The sequence below is a fragment of the Diadema antillarum genome, unplaced genomic scaffold, assembly GCF_040938485.1.
Source record: "Diadema antillarum isolate AM-2024a unplaced genomic scaffold, OU_Dant_1.0 seq00000217_RagTag, whole genome shotgun sequence".
NCBI lineage: Eukaryota > Metazoa > Echinodermata > Echinoidea > Diadematoida > Diadematidae > Diadema > Diadema antillarum.
The window spans coordinates 975,863-999,313 of NW_027271272.1; the positions used below are offsets into that span (position 1 = coordinate 975,863).

The 23,451-nt window shown below is 35.8% G+C and overlaps 1 protein-coding gene across 1 annotated transcript in view; it reads left to right on the forward strand.

Annotated features, from left to right (window-relative positions):
• Nucleotides 1-15,728, forward strand: part of LOC139729077 (uncharacterized) — a 58,375-nt gene extending 42,647 nt beyond the window's left edge. Inside the window, exons 20-30 of the mRNA XM_071640000.1 lie at nucleotides 2,656-2,763; nucleotides 3,260-3,686; nucleotides 4,294-4,390; nucleotides 5,502-5,642; nucleotides 6,117-6,310; nucleotides 7,016-7,112; nucleotides 7,629-7,756; nucleotides 9,132-9,224; nucleotides 9,811-9,896; nucleotides 10,632-10,818; nucleotides 15,594-15,728. Of these exons, the coding sequence (XP_071496101.1) occupies nucleotides 2,656-2,763; nucleotides 3,260-3,686; nucleotides 4,294-4,390; nucleotides 5,502-5,642; nucleotides 6,117-6,310; nucleotides 7,016-7,112; nucleotides 7,629-7,756; nucleotides 9,132-9,224; nucleotides 9,811-9,896; nucleotides 10,632-10,818; nucleotides 15,594-15,728 (1,693 nt within the window). The remainder of the gene's footprint in view (nucleotides 1-2,655; nucleotides 2,764-3,259; nucleotides 3,687-4,293; nucleotides 4,391-5,501; nucleotides 5,643-6,116; nucleotides 6,311-7,015; nucleotides 7,113-7,628; nucleotides 7,757-9,131; nucleotides 9,225-9,810; nucleotides 9,897-10,631; nucleotides 10,819-15,593) is intronic.
• Nucleotides 15,729-23,451: the final 7,723 nt, after the last annotated feature.

Consider the following 23,451-nt stretch of genomic DNA (forward strand, 5'->3'; position numbering starts at 1 on the left):
GTGTAGTATTGCTTGGAGTTTGGTGTGAGTGTGTTTGTGTATGTGTGGGCCTGGTTTTTTTTTCAGTATGTGTTTGTGGCGGAGGAGCGAGAGCGATTAAACTTTCGACAGTTAAAAATCAATATGCATTGCCTAGTGTGCGTTACGCCCCCTACCAAACAACAGTCCAACAGTATCTATTTTTGCCATTCTATTTTGGGGACTTTGCAGCCACTTGTATGATTTTCGCTTTAACTTTTTATGGGGTAAATCGAATTGATTCGATATAGATATTACATAATAAGATTAAGAATTTATGGTAAAGTTGTAATAAAGTAGGCTCCTTCGGATAAATTCTTGTCGATTACTAGTTGTTTCTTCAACTTTTTACTTATTTTTTTTTTTCAATTTCGCAATGCCTTCGTTCTATAGGTAATGTCAAACCCATTATCTGCATGGGTTAATCTAATCACTCTTGGTACTGTGCACTATTTGCTCGTGTGTTGGCGCATGGATGACTTTACCACACGCAGGGCATCCTGCAGTGTACAATAAATATAATTATCATGTTCATTGTGTATGGCACCCGATAAGTCACGCACACATTTCCAAGTGAGAAGCAGGGTCTTTTATGACGTCACATCATGCGAGGATAATAGTAGCTGAGTTTTAGAAGAGTGCATGGAACCCGAGCGTATACTTATACACTAAGGCTGGGACTCAAAATGGTCTTCATTTCAGTCGGTGTTTCTTATTAATTAGTAGGCTTTTTGCGTGCGCATGCATTTTTGTTAGTGGAATATGAGCTATTGCGTGTCACGAAATCTTACTGTCACATACACATCTCGCCCATTTTCTTCATCACATTTACTTTGTTCATATGATATCCTTATTGATTCAACGAACAAGTGATCAAAATGCAATGGTTTAATATCGTCAATTCCTTGAGAAATTTCGTATCAGAAATTTATCATTTTGTAACCATGAAAATGGCAACACTAGATTAAAATTGTTTTTTTTTCTCTCACATTTCTATTCTATCGGGGAAAGATGAGATGAAACCTGCCACATTCATTAAATCTTCCTGTAATTTAACAAAGGCATTTCATCTTGAAAGAGAAATCTTTTATATTCGAAAATGTTCCAATATTCCAATATAATGACCGGTTATCATATTCACTTATCAAGAGATGCTTGAAAATCACAAACAATTGCGGACCTATGAACAGTTACTATCAAAATACATATCTTTTTATTTTTAACTTTCTGAAACACTAGAAAACGAGGTAACACCGAAATGTGCGTTCTCCCACGTGAAAACGTAATGACACCGAAATGATCAGTAAGTGTAGTTGTAAAGTAGTCCGACATAATCATAAGATTTATTACAATCTTATGTGGCAGGTTTGGAGCAAAGACAGTCAGAATATAGAGGAACAGTGCTGTTTTTAACTGGTTTTTGACTTGTGCACGGCTAAATCCCTCAGCTTTCCCCATCTACGACAAATTGCTACATTTTGTGTTTGTATATCAAGGTCAATTGCAACAGGTGCGGGGAATTCTTTTAATATCCCTCTGACTCTTTCCAAGGTTGCGAAATGCATTTACGATCCCGTTCAAATAAAGAACAACAAAAAGTATCAACTCAAGCTGCGTGCGATGGTTTTATGTTCAATCAACAGCGCGATCGAACAAATGGTGTTTGCTGAGTGCTGTGTGGCAACAATGTGTGTCAGAGTATACATAATGTGCCAATGTGCTGTGATCGATTAGTCTGTTTGGGGAATCTCCAAAGGAATGATCACGTGACAAATCGGAGCAATAACAACCATGTGCCTGGTTTCTTCCCTGGAGATGGTCTCTATGGTAAACGGGCGACGGTTCTTGTGTACTTTAATAATAACGAGCTATTGTATCCCACGGTTCCCCTGTACAATAACGAGCATCATGGGAGGGGGGGGGGGGGGGGGTGTGTCTGTATACTGATGCCGAATTGAATAGGGATGTGGATTTGAATGTAATCATTGCGTTACTTGGCTATATGACATGATGTAGCTTGGTGTCAAGCGCTGTTTGACAGGGGAAAATGCATTCATTTATTTCTTCCTCAGTTCCTTCGTCTTTATACTCTTTTCTTTGTTTTCTTCGCATGAAATTATTATCTTCATTATGACAATGACTACAGTGATGGTCATTATCATCAGTTTAATCTCAATACTATAATCATTTATTGTTACTGATATTTTTATCGTTATTATTACTATGCTATTATTGCTACTGTCATCATTATCATCTTCAACATCATCATCATCGTCATGGTTATCATAATCACTGGGATATTCTTTAGTCGAGGCCTCTACACATAGTCCCAAGGCATAGCTGTATTCAAGCTGATTGATTTTAATACAATTACGCTTCATAGAGGGAAGAAAGATACCGGTTCAGCATTGCAACAGACGTTCTTCCTTGTTTTATCTTCCTTGCTTTTATGGGTCACTCATCACAAAGTTCCTTGCCTGATTCAGTACAGAATGAGACGGTATTCTAAAGTATGATATGAGGTTGTTGTTTAAAAAGAAAGAAAAAAGTCATAACGTACTTATTATGTTGCTGTGAGTGAGTATCGCTAAATTATTTTCTTCTTTTCTTTCTGTCCTGCCCTCTTCTACTTGTAAGGCCGAAGAAGCGAAAATGGAGGAAAACGGAACCCAGCGAACCCCCGGAGAGTCCCGATCCGACCGTCAGGGACCCGCTCGACTACCTCGCCAAGTACTGCATCGTCTTGTAAGTATAATTTTAGGCTTACGTCACCGACCGCAAGAGAAACTATTTTCATTTTTCTTCTCTCTTTCTTTATTTTTCTTGGGGACAGAATTGTGAATGTTTTGAACAGAAGGACTTTCGACAAAACTATTTACAATTTTAACATTAATAAATCAACAAAATGAGCAAAACAAATGTGTTAGGAGCCAATCAAACCACACAGGCTTTATAAAAGCAGAATCTTCTGTTTCTAAATCTAGAACCACAGAAATATGAACTCAGCTGGTTTACAACTTTGTAATTGTGAGTAAGAAGAGCACATTTCCACCCCTTAATATTGTCTGTATGCATGATTTGGACGTGTATGTCAGTATGTATGTGGAGTTAGAAAGGAAGAAAGTACGAGTAGCATACGGGCATTCATAACTAATTCCATTACATGAAATTTATAAATGTATACAGCATTACGTGAATGCTAGACGGCATAATATTTTCGTTGATATTCTAATCTTAACAGTAAGGAGCGTATTCCGCACTACCAGCGTGTCTTCAACAACCATCTGCGAAGCCAGGGATTCAGAGTGGCGGATCGGCCGATCAGGCACTGGTTTGCTCCGCGGGCGAACCCCGCGGCAGGGGACGACAACTCGGACGCGGAATCCGTGGGCACGGAACAATCATCCGGCTACGGCAGTACGGTCGGCCGGTCAGCCACCATCACCGGCGACGTCAAGGCCGATTTCGAAGAGTTCCGAACCACTTTCGGCAGCAATCCGATCGAGGTCAACGAAGACGACTACATCAGTCCGGAGAAGATCGTCGACGGAAATGAAGCCGCCGATGATGAGGGTGTAGGGAATGATTCTGATAGCGGACTTGACGGAAACGGGCCGCCGGAGAAGTTCCTCAGAGCTAAGATAGCGTCTTACGCCATACAAGATGTGGTACGTGTTTTGATTTGTGCGTGTGTTTGTGTGTTTTAAAAGTTTTTTTTTGACAAGTTTTTACCGTTCTTAAATCTTACCCCGTTTGGTCGGGACCATCGCGGTGTTGTTGTTAAGTCTCTGGATTTTACGGAGAAGATTCCAGGTTCGAATCCCGTCCTGTGCGTTCGTCCTTCCACAAGATACTTTGTTCGATTTCTAAATTACCTCAGCTAAATCGTCGTCACTTCACAAGCAGAGCCGAGAGCAACTGTTAGTCTTTGCAGAGCTGAATTTCAGTGGTGACTCCATTCTATTATTACTTGAAGGGTGTTTTACTCTGTATTGTTTCCATTCAAAGTGCGAAAGCATGATTTCAAAGTGTTTTGCTTTCCTAACATGATTCAGCATGTTTAGTATAAGCAATTTCCCCTTTCTTGAAATCAAAATACATTTCTTAACCTTGAGAATCGATATCATTTTTCACTGCTCTGCAGCAGTTGAGAGTCAAGAGTGTAACAAGTGATTATAGAATAAGAACAAACTGCTCGTTGTGTTTATTCGATGCGATAAAATCCATCTGAGTTACATTTTTATTTTACTTTTTTTTTTTCAAAACTCTCTGTAGTTTGACGTGGAGCAGCGGCTGGACAAATCACGGTTCATGCTGAGCAGACAAACTCAGAAAGTGGCAACTCTGGGAGAAAAGATGGAGCAACTTGAAGGTGAGAGTCGCTTTAGTTTGTTTGTTTTTATTTCCGTCTTCATATAAAAATTCACATATTACAAGTTGCATATACATTACATATACGTACAGAGGAAACGGGGGATTGCCTGTTCAGTCATATTTTCAAAATATGTCTGTTCTTCCACAGAGTCCCGAATTTACAATACAATACAAAAATAATACAATGTATATACAAAACATAAGAAAAATAATGAAAATCATGTACCGAATTGATACAGTAAGAGTCAATAACAGTCAGAGATAGGTAGAGAAAAGCAGAGCAAGGAAAAGAAAAAGAGGAGGAGAACAAACTTGCAAAAGAAAAGGCAAGACTCATATACCCCCCTCCCCCCCCCAAAAAAAAAAAAATGTCTGTTACATTTGGTACTTCATTGAGTCCTTTTTTTTACCATAATGCTCTATCTAGATAATCGGATAATAACATTAGTATAGTGGACACAACTCCAAAAATGTTATACGGTTCATCATTCGGAGCACGAGCAGAGCACTATTGAAATAGCTGAACGGTGTACGATGATCTTTGCTGGATCGTTGTCAAAGAAGTATTTAGATATAATTATGCCCACAAGCTTGTTTACAAATTACATGTCCAGGGTAATGCGGATGACGTTCAAATCGCGGTCAAATGACAGTTTACTTGAATGTGGCCTTCATTTATCAAATGTAATTGCAGAGTGCAGTCAAAATTGTTGAGTCGGCAAAAATTAGTGTCATATTGCCATGACAGGAGTGATAGTCATTTTCTTTGCCGGGAAAAAAAATAAAAATATGAGTTATCGCTAGAATGAAAAGTACTTTAGCTGTATATCTTGCTTATTCATATCATATTGTTAGATCTGGTTAGTATGTATTCCTGTGATTTATTTTCGATAAACGAATTATTTCGTTAGAGACATAAAAAGAGTTTGATGTTGTTGACCCAGTTGAAATGAAGTAACTGACACGTTTGGTGTATAAAGCAAAATAGACGCGATACAGCCAAATACGCTTTAGTTATATCTATACAAAAATAAACAGAATACTAACTTAGGATATGAGTTGCTAAACATATTGTATATTGACCTTTGACCTTTGCTTTTTTATCCTAGCGTCTCGAAACAAGGCTATTGCGAATATCGCTAAAAACGAGTTTCTGGAAATCTTTCGGGTCGACTGGGACCCGGTAGCAGCTGACGCCGAGGCGAAGAAAAGCAAGAAGGGAAAGAAATCCAAGAAAAAGAAGGACAAAGGTGACTTGAAGCACATTACCATCTATTAAAAAAAATACAAATATACTAATATAAGTATAAATATATAAATATAAAACAAATTAATATAATGATGATTGAAAGTACATTTCTTTATGCTTTCTTTACTTGGCAGTTGTGATTAACTCAACTATTCAGTTTCACCGCTGTTTATCACATAGCAGAAAAAGTAACATTAATAGAAAAACCAAAAACACGCGTTTAAGACTGGAGTAGTCGATCTTGAGGCACCACTTTTAATACTCTTTCTCATGTTGATATGTGCGAAATGCCTCAATTTTGGTTAAAAGTCTATTCGTATAGAAATTACATGAATTTGGAAAATTTTGATTAATTTAAACTTGATTTTTACGTGGCTCTGTTTGCGCACTCGTTGTGGGAACAGACAACAATAAATGAAACTCTGTATTTCATTGCATATCATTAGTGTTTCTTTATACCTTTTACCATCAGCAGACTCGAAGCAATCAAGTAATAAGACCGTCGTCATCGACCAAGAAGCGACGACGTCGGGAGAAAGCTCGCCCACGCCTTCGACCACCGCCGGGGCGGCGTTGCCCCAGCCGGCAACCAAGCTCTCTTTCCCGATCCTGAAGTCCGGCACGGACGAGTGGGTTTTGAGTCGGATGAGCAACAAACAATACGCCATGGTACGCATTGACGGATTGAGTTAATCAAACAAACATAGAAAATGAAGATCAGAATAATAAATTATAACGGCGTTATTTACGCATGCGTCTGCAGTATTTACTGGTATTACTATGTACCCAGAAGGCTGTGCCATCAGTAATACGCTAGCATAGCCGGGTGCCCTCATCTGAAATAGTCAGTTGACTACTGTGTATCTTCCTAGAAACGCGGTTGCAAGATGGCGGACTTCCATCAAATTGATGGATATGACTGTTGGTTAAAAGAGGGCGTTGGAGGCTTGTGGTTTCCCCTACAATGATTTTGGCTCAAAGAAACGCACGAAATAGCCAACTTCAATGGATTTCGATCCATTGCAACCATATCAAATATCACAGTACCGAACTAGCTTGTACACCACAGGGGTAAACATTGGATTATGACCCAAACCCTTCACACATTTTTATTATACTCTCAAATAAAAGGAAATGAACTTTGTGATCCACACGCACACACAAATTCCATGCTCATAAAGAAAGACATAGCTCTTCGGGATTGTAAAGAACTCGCGTGAAGAGCATTAACTATCGACGCCTTGTGACGACGAAAAGTTGAATGTCCGCAAACGAACTCTTTAGAAAAATTGCCTGGAAGTCTTTGCCTTATTGTTAGTCTTTTCCCCCAGCACGATTTTATAAATATTACGTGTGTATCATTTTCTCTGGCAGGCGGAGAGCGATGCCAGTGTATGCAGACTGTCGGTAGAGAAACAAATCACAGAGGAGCGACTGGAAGCGGCGGCTAAATATGTCAAAGAGCTTCAAGGTTCGTATACATCACAGCTCCCTGTCTCTTTGCAGACGACAATGTTCCCCCTATTTGCAGTCAATGAGCCTCCTCTTTAAAGTCAGCCATGACATGTTGTATTAACATTCAGTAAGAGATTCAGATGTAAACTTTTTGCGAGATATTATAAACTACTCATCTGAAAATACTTAGAGGAATTAACTTTAAAAGTTAATTGATGAAATTCTGTTTTGCAATTAAATAGCTGCGAAATCCAAAAAACAAAGTAAAACGTAGTGGTCCTAATAAAACGTGGAACCCATCATTCATTAGGAACACTCTGTTTTTGGATATCGCAGTCATTTCAAAAAGCGATTTTCATCAAATAAACTTTTATTTCCTCTAAGAATTGTATGCTCTTTAATATTTTATATAATTAATTTCTAATCATCTCGCAAAAAAGCTGAAGCCCCATCTCAACCAAAACTATATTATCCCTTTAACTCCGGGACCGTCTGCTTTAAAGTCCTCTCCGAATTCTCTCCCTTTTTCCAGGAGAGACCAAACTGCTGGAGAACCTGCAGGATCGGTTGAAGGAGAACGTCTCGTCATCGCGAGACGCCTCCAAACCAGAGTTCAGGCGGAAACAGAGTCCTCTCTACAACATGATGAACCAGGAGGAAGTGAGGATACGGATTAGAATCTTTGGGAGGATGCGAATTTGGATCCTTTGGGAGGATGCGAATTGGAATCTTTGGGAGAATGCGAATTGGAATCTTTGGGAGGATGCGAATTGGATTCTTTGGGAGGATACGAATTTGAATCTTTGGGAGGATACGAATTGGAATCTTTGGGAGGATGCGAATTGGAATCTTTGAATTGGAATCTTTGGAAGGATGCGGATGAAAATCTTTGAGAGGATGGGGATTAGAATCTTTGGGTGGATACGGATTTAGAATCTTTGGGAGGATGCGGATTAGAATCTTTGGGAGGATTCGGAGTGGAATCTGTGGGAGGATACGGATTGGAATCTTTGAATTGGAATATTTGGAAGGATGCGGATGAAAATCTTTGGGGGGATGCGGATTAGAATGTTTGGGAGGATACGGATTCGAATCTTTGGGAGGATGCGGATTCGAATCTTTGGGAGGATACGGATTGCAATCTTTGGGAGGATACGGATGAGAATCTTTGGAAAGATACGGATAAGAACCTTTGGGAGGATACGGATTGGAATCTTTGGGAGGATACAGATTAGAATCTCTGGGAGTATGCGGATTGGAATCTTTGGAGTTATGCTTTTCTCTTTTTTTTTAACTTGAAAGTTCGCATCACATCATCCCCCTTCTCCTCTATCCTCCCTGGTTCATCTTTCTCCTCCCATAGACTTTGAAACCTTTAGCGTGATTCTCGCTCTATTCTTCTTACAACTGTCCCCATCATGGTCCCTGGCTCACATATCATCCAGCTTCCCTTAGCGCAATCTCAACATCCAACTCACCGCTGCCCTTCGAGATTTGTTTGACTTTCATTATCTACCTTCATTACTCTCAACGTCACATTTTCCTCTTTTAGCTACCCTCCTCCACTCTCCTTTATTTCTGTGTAGTTTCGCAAAACAGCTCTTCTTTCAAGGACTACATCTGATACACATTGTCTCACCGCAAAACAATCTTTCATTCTTCCGAGCATGCCTTTTTGGGATAAACAGAGAAGAAATATTACCATTAACCTTAATGAGTGGATGTACTAATTAGGACATTAGTTCTGACATGAGTAAATTGTTAATGTTCTATGTATATCATTGATTCCTTAAATACGCTCATTCTTCGTTCCTTTTTTTTAATTATTGTAAGGGATCCATATACTTAACCCACCACTTAGCTCCTGCAGTAAGTGTATCTATTCAGTGTTGGTTGTAATGTAAGATTGTATTCTGGGGGGGGGGGGGAGAGAGAAAAGGATTGTTTTCTTCCCGCTTTCTGCTTTTTTTTCTGTACCTCCGTGACCATACTGAATTTTACTCAATTAGATACTGCCCTCTTTGTTCCCCATCAGCACTTTGAAGTGGAGACAGACAAAGTGGAGAGGTTATTACATCAAATCAACAGCCATCTCATATCGGACAAAGAGTGCCAATATGTCTACCACGTAAGTATCACGTATGGGTGAGAAGGGATGCACATTACTTGTGCAGAGATGACGCCCTCTGTAATAAAGAAATACACATGTCGGCCTACTCTCTCCCAGTTTAAAATAAAACTCCAATGTGGACCCCTTTATGTGCTTCGAGTGCCGATGGCCTCAGAAAATGCAAATAGTTTTACGTACTGTCCAAAGTCTCTTGCACAGACAGGGTTTAGTTGAGATGAATAACAAGAGTAAGTTTAAAAGGGTAAATGTTTCAACGAAATCGGGGAAGACATAAAAATAGCTATCATCTTCTCTTTCCTTTTCAGCGTGAAACTCGAGGCTCTGACAATTCTCTATGGCAATCATCAGCTCAAAATTCTTATTGTTTTAGAACTCAGTTTTACTCTTTTGAAGTGCTGAGGATTTCTCACCCTCCTGTTCTCTAGACACCCTGGATGAAAACGAAGTGGAACAGAATATATATGCAAGGTTTGGTCGGATTGGGCCAAAATTCACCGTCTCTCGACGGACATGGTGTCCGTAATATATTATTTTGGGATCTTATTGTTGCGTAACATTTGATTTTCTTTTATTATCTCAACAGGTGCTTGACTTGCCGCAGAGACATCGAATCGACTTCAAACTTTTCACCATTGTTGCAGCTCTTTCCGAGAAGATCTCGAGGCTCGAGTAAGTGTTTTGATCATTATCTTTTTTTACATAATATTTCTTCTTTCAATTTACGTAATCATACCCATCATGATTTTTGTTTAATCGTACATTCTGAATTATGTAATATTCAGTACATTTCCAACAGAAATATTTTTCAAAGGGAGTATTTTCTCCGTTAAAATTCGTCCAATTAAAGAACGTCATCCATGAATACTTCGGATTTCCACTTGTAAATTCTACATCTTGCTTACCTGAGCAATAGCAATAGTAATTCTTGAAATGATGATAATAATAATAATAATAATAGTAATAATGATAATAATAATGATAATAATGATGATAATAATAATAATAGTAATAATAACAATAATAATGATAATAATAATAAGGTCTTATTTACCCAGGGTAGCCTCTTCAGTATTGCCACTGCTCTACCACTACCAGAGAGCCCTGCTATTAATTACCCTAGCATTGCAGGTACCCATTACATTTTTTATACACCTGGATCGAGAGGGACGTAGTGGATAAAAACATCTTGTTCAAGGACGTAAGCACTGGGGGATTCGAACTCGGGTCCTCCGATTGGGAGTCGGGAGTCTCACCCACTATGCCACAGCGCCCCCCCCCCAAGAAGATCATAATCCTTTAATGAATAGATTACTGGTAGCATTTTACAGGAATACAACCTATCTATACTGTATCTATCTAATCTTTGTGTATAACATGTTTTGTTTGAAATCTTTCCCTCCGAAGGCCGTTCATCAAGAAGCTCATCAACAAACTCAACTTCGAAGCCCTGGACGTGAAGATGGATCGAGCTAAGGCGCTCTTTTACCTCCTGGAGGACGAGGAAGAAGGAGGGTATCCCGGGGAAGTCCCCATCAAGAATCTGGCCGTGGAGCTGGAGGCTGGAGGCCTCAGCAAGGAACACATGGAGATGGTAAATAATTCAATTCAATTCAATTCAATTCAATTCAATTCAACTTTATTTCCACATAATCATTAAAAGGATACAAAGGATACATAAAATGTGATATAATAAACATCAATTGGAGTATACAAAGTAAAAGAACAATACACATAAGATACCATATTCACCAAAAGGTGTTTCAACAAACACAAAGTGACTTACAAAGAAAGGAAATAACAACATAATGGATGATTTGTGGAGGGATCATGGGAAGTTTTTATGGAGATTCCATAAAACTTATAAGTAAGATCCCCAAAGAGTACTGAAATAAAAGAGAGTATTACAGTGTGTGTGTGTGTGGGGGGGGGGGGGGTATGTAGATGTCATTTAACCGGATACACTTAAAAAATCAAACAAATTAAGATATCATTACAGATACAGAAAACTCTACAGATTCTATGAAATTTTTGTCAACAGGTTCTTTTTCAATTTTCTTTTAAATGAATTCAACGTTAAACAATCTTTTATACTACTTGGTAAATCATTCCACAATTTTGGTCCTTGATAAGTTATAAATGAATGTGAAAATTTAGTTCGTCCATATGGAACTCGAATATGAAATTTTGATCTTGTATTATAATTATGAATATCAATATTCTTTACAAATAATGAACTAAATAACTCTGGTAATAATTCTTTGCTATATAAAAACATAAATATGGCAAGATTATACTCATAGAATTGATATATTGGTAAAATATTCAATCTAATAAACAATGGTCTAGAATGAGACAGAAATGATGACTTTGTTATTACTCTAACAGCTCTTTTTTGCAGCTTATGTAATCGCTTTAAGAGATACTTATTGCACTTGCCCCAAAGTATAATACAGTAATTAAGATGAGGTAGTACCAATGTATTATGCAGCAACAATAATATATTCTGAGGTAGACAATCTCTCAACTTGCCCATGATACCAACATTTCTTGAAACCTTGCTAAGAATTTGAGCAACATGGCTTTTCCATTTCATTTCTTCATCAAGAAAAATTCCCAAGAACTTTACAGACCTCACGTGTTCTATCTTTGTATCATTTATATATAAGTCTGTGTCAACATTAATTGAATTACTATTATCAAATTTCATAAATTGTGTTTTAGTGACATTCAAAACTAATTTATTTACAGAAAACCAATCATTAACTTTACTTAGCCAATTCAATATTCATCAAATCTTCCGCTTGATTGATATCTTTATGCTTCAAAAATATGTTGGTATCATCAGCAAACATCAAAAACTGCAATACAGATGAGGCAGCAGGCAAATCATTTATATAAATGAGAAATAAGATAGGGCCCAAAATTGAACCCTGCGGAACACCGCAAGATATTGTTTGCATTTGCGAAGAATATGAATTATAGGTAGTAAATTGTTGTCTGTTTTCTAAATAACTTTTAATCAGCTGTAATGGTGACCCCCTTATACCGTAAATATAAAACTTACACAACAAAATTTCATGATCAATACTGTCAAATGCCTTTTTAAGGTCTAAAAATACCCCCAATAAAGATTCTTTCTGTTCTAAGGCAAGATTTAAATTACATAAAAAATCACAAGCTGCTAAAAGAGTAGAATGTTTTTCTCTAAAACCAAATTGCTTCTTAAACAAAACATCATTTTTATCTAAAAATTGCAATACGTAGTAATCGCACACTTATACATTTTTCAAAAATTTTAGCAAAACATGTTAACAATGAAATTGGACGATAGTTGGTAAAATCATCTTTTGCACCACTTTTATATACAGGAATAACTTTTGATACCTTGCCTGCATCAGGAAAGACCCCCTTTTCAAAACAATACTTAATCAAAATACTCAAAGGTTTACATAAAACATGAATTGCTCTTTTAATAACTTTGATATCTATAAAATCACAACCAGGAGATTTACCATTTTTAAAACTTAATACAATATCAATAATCTCCTTTTCTGTTACTGGCTTCAGAAAAAGTGACCTAATATATGAACCTTTGAGGTAAGAATGAACAGATAAATCAGTATTTGCAAAACTAAGTGTTAATTTTTTACCTATATCCACAAAATATTGATTAAAATTTTCAGCAATTTCCTATTGACTATAAATCATACCAGAGTCATCTTTGATTTTCAACATCTTCAGATACCGTAGCTTTTTTCTTAGCAAGTATGTTGTTAATTAATTTCCATGTTCCAGTACTATTTCCTTTCACATTCAAAAACTTTTGAGTATAAAACCTTTTCTTGGTATTTCTAACAGCATTTGTATACTTGTTCTTGTAAGTCACATAAACATTTTTACGATATTCAGTTGGATTATTTACAAATTTCCTGTATAATATATTCTTCTTTCGATACATTTTTTTAAGATTTTCATCAAACCATTCATTTTTATTGCTCTTAATGCAAACTTTCTTATATGGAAAACACTGATTGTATATGTTCAAAACAATATCGACAAACATATCATACAGAACATTTGGATCAGTACATGTAGAAGATATCTTATCAGCATCAGATAAAATTTTAAAATCAGCTTCATCTATTTTCTCCAAGAATAAACAAATATTGTCTTCATTTATGATACGTCTATTAATATAACTTGATTTCCTCTGCAATACAAATGAATAATTTAGAAAACAAAATACAGGAAAATGATCTGAAATGTCACAGACAATAGAACCAGATGATACATTACATACGCTATTCACAAAAATATTATCAATCAAACTTTTGGAAGTTTCTGTAATTCTTGTCGAACTTTCAATCAGAGGTTCATATGAATATGATACTAATATTTCTAAAAATTCACTTGCAATATTACAACTATCAACTTTATTTAAATCAACATTGAAATCACCAAGTATAACACAATCTTTTCCCTCTTTATCAATAATATTCAGAGACTCTCCTAATTTTTCATTAAATTCTAATACAGATTGATTAGGAGGCCGATAACAAACCCCTACAAGCAAACTTTTATTTGGTTTTGGTATTTCAATAAAAAACGATTCACATACATTTCCAAATATACTTAAATCTGGTCTGACTTTAAAAAACAATTGATTATTAACACATAATCCAACACCCCCTCCTCTTTTATGCTCACGTTCTGATCCAACAAATGTATAACCATGGAACATATGAGGAGGTAGAGCATTGTCACTAAGCCAAGTTTCTGTAAGTGCTATAACCTTGAATGGACAGTCAATCTGTTTCAACGTAGCTTCAATCTCATTGTAGTTCCTATTCAAACTTCTACAATTAATGTGCAATAAAGAAAATAATGTATTTGGATGTGTCTTAGACAGTTCGCTGAATTTAGTGATGCTATACTGAGTACCAATATCCATACTTGTGGGTAAAGGTCGACATTACATGAAAGAACCTGACATCTGATGATTCATAAGGTACATAGAAAATTGTAAGCTCAAAATGCAAAATGTAATGACAGGAAAGTTTTGACGGGTTAACACTATTCGAAATTACATAAAAAAGATCAACATGTACATATAACAAAGAAATACTGATCATAGGGAAGATATACATATGAGTGAGCTAGATCAACTCACCAGGAATTTACAAATTTCATCTCTTTTGACTGACAAGAACCTGTACTACAAAATGTGTACAGCGCTTATGTAGCCCTGTATCGTGGTGTGACTTTTGTGGTCATAGACTATGCCTCACTTTCACTGTGTGAGACAATGAAAAAACCATTCACGGAAGTAGGTCAGCATGAAGAAGAGGAAGAAAAAACTGCATGTAATGATAAGCATTACTGTCGTCATCTATTGTTACTTGGGCTGGGAAGGTTGTTCAGGTCTTGAATTGTTGCAATGAGTTTGGTGATTTTGTGACTAGTATGTTGATAATAATACTAACAACAATAATATTGATGATGATGATGATGATAATAATAATGATAATAATAATAATAATAATAATAGTAATAATAATAATAATAATAATAATAATATAATAATAACAAATAACACTTATATATAGTGCTTAATACTGACGTTTCTAAGCGCATTAATACGCATTAAATGTAGGCATACTGTTTTGGGCTTTTTTCACAAAGAAATTTTATTCACTTCACATTCAGGTACAAATAAATGTCACGTAAAAATATGACACATAAAGACAAAAAAAAAATACAATTTGAAAGGCAGCTACAAAGAGTCTGAATAATATGAAAACGATTCCAGTTAATATAAGATACAAAACCTTTAATATTTTTCCAGATAAAATATTCATTTACTTTTTTTTTGCTTGCTTTAGAAATTGACAAAATTAGCGAAAAACTAATGATGGCAGAAAATGTACAGTACTTTGCATACAAATAAACCACATTGTAACACTTTAGGGTTTCTGTAGAATCAAATATAAAAGTACCTCTAGTAATTTGAGTTTCATTTTTATAACACTTCCTGTATATGGGAAACAAATCTGGTGTAACATCGCATTCCCAAAACAAATGTGGAGCTCAAACAAAACGTACAGAGGTCTGTGTTAGAGATTCCCATTGCAAAAAGTAATTTATTAACATCGATATTTCTGTGTAGCATACTGTGTATACATAGTTTGTGAGTACACTCTCTTTCTGGGATTATATTTACTTTATAATTACTTTATGATTTGATAATTCGATACAGTAATTCGACGAAATTGTTTTGCAATGATTTAGTTAAGGCATTTGCACACAGCTTTTGTTTCAGTTACATTTGACAGTGCTTTTCCCCATCTTTTGCTTCCAATCTGCCAGGTCATGGAAAAATTCAATCGTAACGGGAAAGGGACTGTGGACTTTTTGGATTTCCTCACCTACATCCCCCTCTTCATCGACTTGCACGAAAAGATCGTCAGAGAACCGCTCTACACGACCAAGGAAGTCGACTGAGGGAATACGAGCAGAGGATACTACATCACTTTGAATAGCAGAGACTTCATGATCATAATCAGTGACGAAGTGCATTGTTGCAAATCGGCAACACCCGTTGTCTAATTCAGGTCCGCTATAGCCCCTCTGCTTATTGGTCAGATCCGCTATAACTCCTCTCCTGATTGGTCAACTCCAAGTGTCGCCATCAGTCAACTTGTAGCTTGTGTTTTGTGTTGCGCTAATTGGATGAACACAGCATGTATTCAACCAATAAAAATACCGTCCAGTCATGCAATATTTCAACATGTATTCATAGACCTATTCATGTTTAAGGGTGAATAAGTTATTTCACATCGTACAGTGTATTTACGTATCATTATTACTTTAATGTTTATCAATCACTACCCAACGATGCACCATTCATCTTCCCAAATCGGCATGCACCGTAACCATGGCAACTGCAAAAGGGTCGAGTCATTATGCACTTTTGTTTCAACTTTACTTGAAATCTATTGCATCTTGACCTCTTACTTTCATTTCTAACGACCACGATGCGACAATGGATTTTTTTTTTCACCCTAAAATATTTCAGGGTTGAGGAAATGGGATGTCCTGTCGGGTTGTGTTAAAAATCAAGCAAATGAAATTACAGGGAGATGACATCCGATGAATCGGAATCCGGCTTTGGGGAAATTCCGTTTCATCTGTACATTCGATTACAACAAAGGCTTATGTTAATTGGCGATTAAAAACCATACGTTTTCCAAATTCCAATGAAATATTCTTGGCACTTGATCCATAACAATACAAAGAAAAGACTGTCGTCATAAGGGAATACAAATCAAGAGACATGGATATAACAGATGTCACCTACACTCCAGGAAATGAACAGCCGATGCTACATTGATCACTTCTGTAACTTTTCAAATCGGAGAGAGATGATGGGGATACATTCTGTTTGTGTGATGTACCATCTAACTTTTTCAAGGGTGAAATTTGCACCGCTTCGCCACTTTACCGGCATTTAAAGGGACGGTATACTTATGATTGAGATGGGAGATTCAGACTTTAACTTTATGCGAGATTATCAGAAACTATTTGTATGAAATATTTAAGAGCATACTATTCTATGAGGTATTCAAAGTATGTTTGATGAGAATCGGTTTTGAATTGGCTGAGATATCAAAAAAAAAGTAAAACAAAGTGGTCCTAATAAAAGGTGGGTCTCTCCTTTTTTACGACCTCTGTTTCTGGATATCTCAGTTACTTTGAAACCAAGTTTCATTAAAAAAACAGCTTTGAATTCCTCTTAGAACTGTACACTCTTTCATACTCCATAGGAGGTTTCTCATTATCTCACAACTAAGTTGGAAACATGAAACCTTATCTAACCTACAACTCTACCATCTCTTTAGATCAGTTAGCACTCGATCTATACCTGGAGAAGATCACTTGATCCCACGGATGGCATTGCTGTATTTTGATCGTCTGTGTATTCATTATTTCACCAAATTTCATTTATACCAACTTACGTGTCATTTCGAGGGAGACTGATATCCAATGTCATTTTCAATGTGCTTTAAAAAAAGTTATGGTTGATTATTCACATTTGAGATCTCTCACTTTAACGTGCACATAATTATTATATACCTCGTGTACCTGCTCTTTCAGATTGTACTTTGTGATTTACCTAGCAATATTGCTGTTGGTCTATAATCAATGTTCGGCAATCACTTAGTGAATGTGAGGCGTTTGTGTTTGTTCAAATAGTTGCACTTGCAACTAGCTCGCGTCGGACTACTATGTGCTAATAACGTCAACAATATGCTTCAGAATCCGATTGATATTGCTTTGATGGCGTTGGCTCTACTTTTTTATTGTGTAGAAATTTAATTTTCTTCCTCTTTGATTGATAATATAAACGATCTCTTTCGATGTTGGAAAAAGGAGCGGTCTAGTTAACTCTTGCCATGTAATACATGCCGTTTCAAACGGAAGTTTTAGAAAGTTGAAGACATCTAACAATCTAAGGATATATAACGACTGATCATGATATTTTGATATTTATGATGATATATGAGAGATGTATGCTCCTAATCCTAGTCGAAGTTTAGAAATTACTTCTTCAACTTTATCCTGTATGTGTAATCATAATCTCGTTGTATATGTAAAATGTGCAATTTTATATAAGTCACTGAAGCTTTAGAATTGGATACTATTTCTGATACAGTACTGTTTAATTGCATATATTATGAATAAATAGAATACATCTTTAAATTGTTGAAACCCATCTTTTGAAATATTTAACTGCTTACCAGAGACAGACAGAGAGAGGGAAAGAGAGAGAGAGAGAGAAATAAACATAAACTGCTTCATGTATATGCATATTATGTACATATTATATATATTTATATATATATACATATGTATATATTTATATATATATCTATATATATAGATATATATATATAGATAGATAAATATATAAATAAAGAAACAAACTTGTAATGCATTATTTTTTTTTCTTCAGGAGTCTTGACAAAGAAGGACGGTAGGACGCTGAAAATTTGAGCCAAATAAACTCATGCTTTATTGGCCCAAAATGCATTACCAGTTTGTTTCTTCATTTTTTCGCGCAAGCAATGCGTATAATCTCAACCATATTATATATATATATATATATATATATATATATATATATATGAGATTAAAACCTAAACTGGCATTAAAACGCTTTATCCTGGCGAGGAAAGCGCATGTTTTAGAACAAGACACCAAACAGGTTAGTCATCGCATTCTTCATCAGCGACCAGGATGCGATGTGATGTTAGATTAAAAATCCGTTTCTGAAGCAGAACATACACACAAGAGTATACGTGTGCTCCTGAATATATATATATATATATATATATATATATATATATATATATATATATGTATATATATATATGAATATGTATATATATTCATATATATATATATATTCATATATATATATATATATTATATATATATATATATATATATATATATATATATATATATATATATTATATATATATATATCACCCAACAGTCTGCACGACAGTAGCGAATCTCTCGATCACTGGAACTTTCTAGAGTCTAGAGTTTGTTGGACGCGTTTCCATTTTTCGATAAAACACATACAAATCAACCATAAATAAAAAATGCATTCTAAGGGCGACTGCAGGGACATGTCTTTGCTTACACACCATTATGCTTGCATCAACACCCATTCTGAACAAAGTCAGAACAAATTTACAAAATACAAATCTGACATAACTGTCCTAAAAAATACTGTCCAATACCGTACAACAAAAAATAGATAGATGACAAAAATTACAAGGAATATGAAAGAACAGTAAATTTGATTTACAAATAAAAAATGACACTTTTCGTATCACGTAGCAAAGAGTTTTTACTTCCCCTGAATAGTCAAGTTCAAAATGATCAGAAAAAAAACTTTTGCATGTACGGGAAATTTCACTTACACGATAAATTATTGCATGTTGATAACCATCCAGGTATGGAATTTTTCTTCGACTTAGCAAAATTTTCGATTTGTGTGACTCAACTGAGGCATGTTAGGCAAGGTTGACTGTAATTCGCCATGTACGGTCGCCTGGTGCGTGCCTTTCAAGAAGAAGTCACATGAAAGACTCTGAGAATATTTTCAGTTTTAACGGGATAGAATAACATTATGATATTGGAGATTGAAATAGAAGTCTTAAAAATGACAAGTGTGGCACGTTCATATTTGAATTACTCGTAGATTGATTCTTGATAAGTCATGAGAGTATTATGATTATGGTCGTCGTTTTGGAGGAAAATGACAACAAAATTAGGAATAACCACTTATTCTTTAAATTTCATTACCGCTTCATCTTTTCCTTAGTGTCACTTCGTCAAAAAAAAACAACAACAAACAAACAAAACAAAACCAAAACAAAACAAAACAAAAACACGCCGAGCACACACAGCGCCCTCTATGGATCTTATAAGTCAGTCTGGGTTCCAATTCGCACATGAGAAGAAAAAGGTCATTCGTACCAACAGGGTATGTTTGCTTTTAAATTCAATGTTTGTGCAAGTCATGTGTGATGAGCGCGATGGTTAACTTTATGGTCTAAATTACGGAAAAACATGGTGTTGATTCTCAACAAAAAAAAAATCTAATGTTTTATTGATGCTCCCTGATCAATACAGCAGAAGTGTCAAGACACATTCTCACACAAACTGCTCTTTGATTTTCTTAAAGCCCGTATGAACTTCCTCAAGGAATGGGTGACATATTGCCGATACAATGTGCCGTTGACTTTACGAGCTGTTGTCATCTTTGCTAGAGCATTTATATTTCACATGAAAATGTTTTTTAACATACACTTCCCTTTATGTCTATTTCTAAACAAAAATGGTATTACTCCATCTGTTTGTGCATACTTGACATCCTCGAACATCCTTTGCCATTTTATCACACATACACACACACACACACACGCACACACACACACACACACACACACACACACACACACACACATATATATATATATATATATATATATATATATATATATATATGTTTTGTTATCTACTTATTTGCTCATTTGCTCATTTATATCAAAGCCTTCGGATGAATAAGTCTTTACAATTTCGCTCCCAGGCCAGTCATAATCTATAAATATCCTTCATTTCATCTATATTATAAAAAGAACAGAGGAAGAAAAAAATCAAAGGAGGGAAACGCATTTGACGACCATGAAACTGTCACGCACATTTTTCTGATCAAAGAATAAACTGCAGCACACTCTTTTGTTGGATTGTGTAATCAGTGCGTGGGTAGGGTGTGATGGAAAATAATTTTAACAAAGCGGGAGGACATAATGTGGGGGTGTTTATTCAAATAGAGTTTGATTCGTATCACAAGTCAAGAGTGAAAAGAGTCCGAATGGACAATGGATGTTTGTGACAGCGGAGAGGAATGAACTCATATTGTTATTCTCAAACGACATATAAAATGCCTTGATTTTGATATTGAGTGCTATTTTTAGCGCCATTTTTGTGTCTTTTTTTTTTTTGCTGCCGAGGGGGGGGGGGGGGGGGGGGGATTTTTTTCTACCAATAATTTTTGATTGTTGTGAGGGGAACTGTTTTGAACCCTCTTCATTTAGGTCGCTGAAGTCAAGTAAACCCAAGTACTTATACTGCTGATATATTATCAACCGTTGTCATCAAACCTTCATGCATTGAAATAATGTTTTCATAATAAGTTGTTGCTTTGCAAGTCTGATTCAGTTGTATAATCATATGCCCCAGAGTTGACTGCTGGCATTACTATAAAAGCAATTCGTGTCAGAATAGCAGATGGTAAGAGAAGCAGGTTTACCAACAGCGCGTCCTCCTTTGTCATGTTTGTCTCCTGTACTTTATCAAGGATACAGTCAATTCAATTAACTTTAATGCACCACAATCTGTGAGGATATATGCCCCAATCATGCCAATTAATCCTAATTAAGCATGTAGAACTGAATATGAAGGTGATGGAATTTCAGATTGGTTTGCACAATGAAAACACAGGTCAATGAGCTGCAAAACTTCAAGCAGTTATCCGGGAATTTCAAGGGATATACAAAAATTCACCCACAAACGACATGATATCATTCATGGTAAGATATTTTTGAAATTGACATCGGCCATGGTCATTTTCTTTTTGAATAATAACGTCATCCATTGCTCATGGTATTGTATGATATCAATTTGAGGAATAAATTAAGAAAATCATATCGATTCAAAGTTTAAGTTTAGAGCTTCATGTAGTACGAGAAGCGCATATCAAGCAAATTATACCAGGAGATAATATAAAGGGATGATGTTTGTTAGTCTGAAATTTCGTTGTTCGGAACACAGAAATTTAAACCGAAAATGAAATAGGGTTCGTGAATCCGAACATTCCGAGGGTTCAATATTCCGAAGTTTCATATTTCCGAAAATGAAAAGAGTCTGGTTTATCAGCACACGAAATAAGATTCTTAATTCCGAAGGTTCCTTAATCAGAAAAATACAAACAAAAACAAAAAACAAACAAACAAACAAACAAACAAACAAACAAACAAGCAAACAGGTGGGTATCAACGAACCTTCGTCATTTCGTTTTTCGGATATGCGAACATTTGGAATAACGTATCTTATTTCATTTTCGGATTGACAACCCTTCAGAATAACGACTTTCAATTCATTTCGGAATTACGAACCTTCGGAATAACAAACTTTCAGACCAACGAACCTTCTGAATAATAAACTGTAACTAAAATAATGTCAACACCCATCAAGCCTCTATAAATTAAGGGTACACAAAATTAATCTTTATAGCATTTTGTCTTACAACCACTATCTGAATCCCAGCCTTGTAAGAACCTTTCAGGGGTAAGAAGTTCAAATACATTTATTATTTTGCACCCCATCCACCATGTTAGGAAAATATTACACCTAAACTGATAAAACATGTAAGTGAATCAAGCGAACTGCATGCAACAAACATCAAATATTCGGACTTTGCCAGGTCAGACCACGAGAGATGAGGAACATAATTATACTACAATTTATATACAACTACGCGAAAAAATAGCATTAAAATGAAATACTTTTAAAATGAATATGCTTAGAGGCACATATCAGTTGTGCTTATCAAAGGGGGGGGGGGGGGGTATCCTCCTCCTACACACTTCCCCCAGATCGGTCTCTTTGAAATTAGCCCATATCATCATCCAAGTTTTGCGCCCTCCCCCGCCAACCTGAAAACGGATCGACGCCTATCGAACATCCCCTCGATCAATAGCAGTGGTATTGTGAAACCTGTTCAAATGCAGCCCATTGGATAGCTTACCCCCCTTGAAGGAATATGAAATCCCCTTCCTCGAAAAAGAAAACAAACCAAACAAAAGCAAAGAAAGAAAATCATTATCCTTGAGAAGACATTCTTTTTAGCTGCGAAGAGTCTACCTTGGTGATTAACTCTTTTATGTTAGAATATTGTACATAGTGTATGTATGTATGTATGTATGTGTGCATATACATAATATGTACGCCAATATATGTATATATATATATATATATACATATATAGTTATATGTATGTATGCATATATATATATATATATATAGATATATACATATATGTATATATATATATATATATATATATATATATATTTCGTTGGCATGTCGAGTGGTGGACTTCAGGCTCATTTCAAACACAGTGTCAAATCAGTCTTAAAAAAGAGAGAACATTTTTGTCGAGGCCTCTGTATCTGCATGCACAATAGCCGAATATTCGTCGAGAATCTAACGTGACTGATCATTTTGGTGCAATATTTGTGCAATATTTGGTGCGATATGTATTTGACGTAAATTAAAACTCTGTTGTGCAAGTCTGTTGCAATAATGTTTTACTTTTGTATAAAAAACACAAACTTCGTGTGCATGACGCAATAACATTACCATCAAGTATCATTCATTTTCATGCTTGAGTACATAATTTTATAGCATACACTATAGGCATGCATGCATTCATTATCATGCGTGAGTACTCATAGACATACATGCTATTTGTGAGTGTTAATGTGAGGGGGGGGGCATTTCATGTTATGAGATTTTGTCATATGGTATTTTTTGTGTGATATCATTGTACACGATTTCTTAACATTGCAATGAGTGTAAGTAA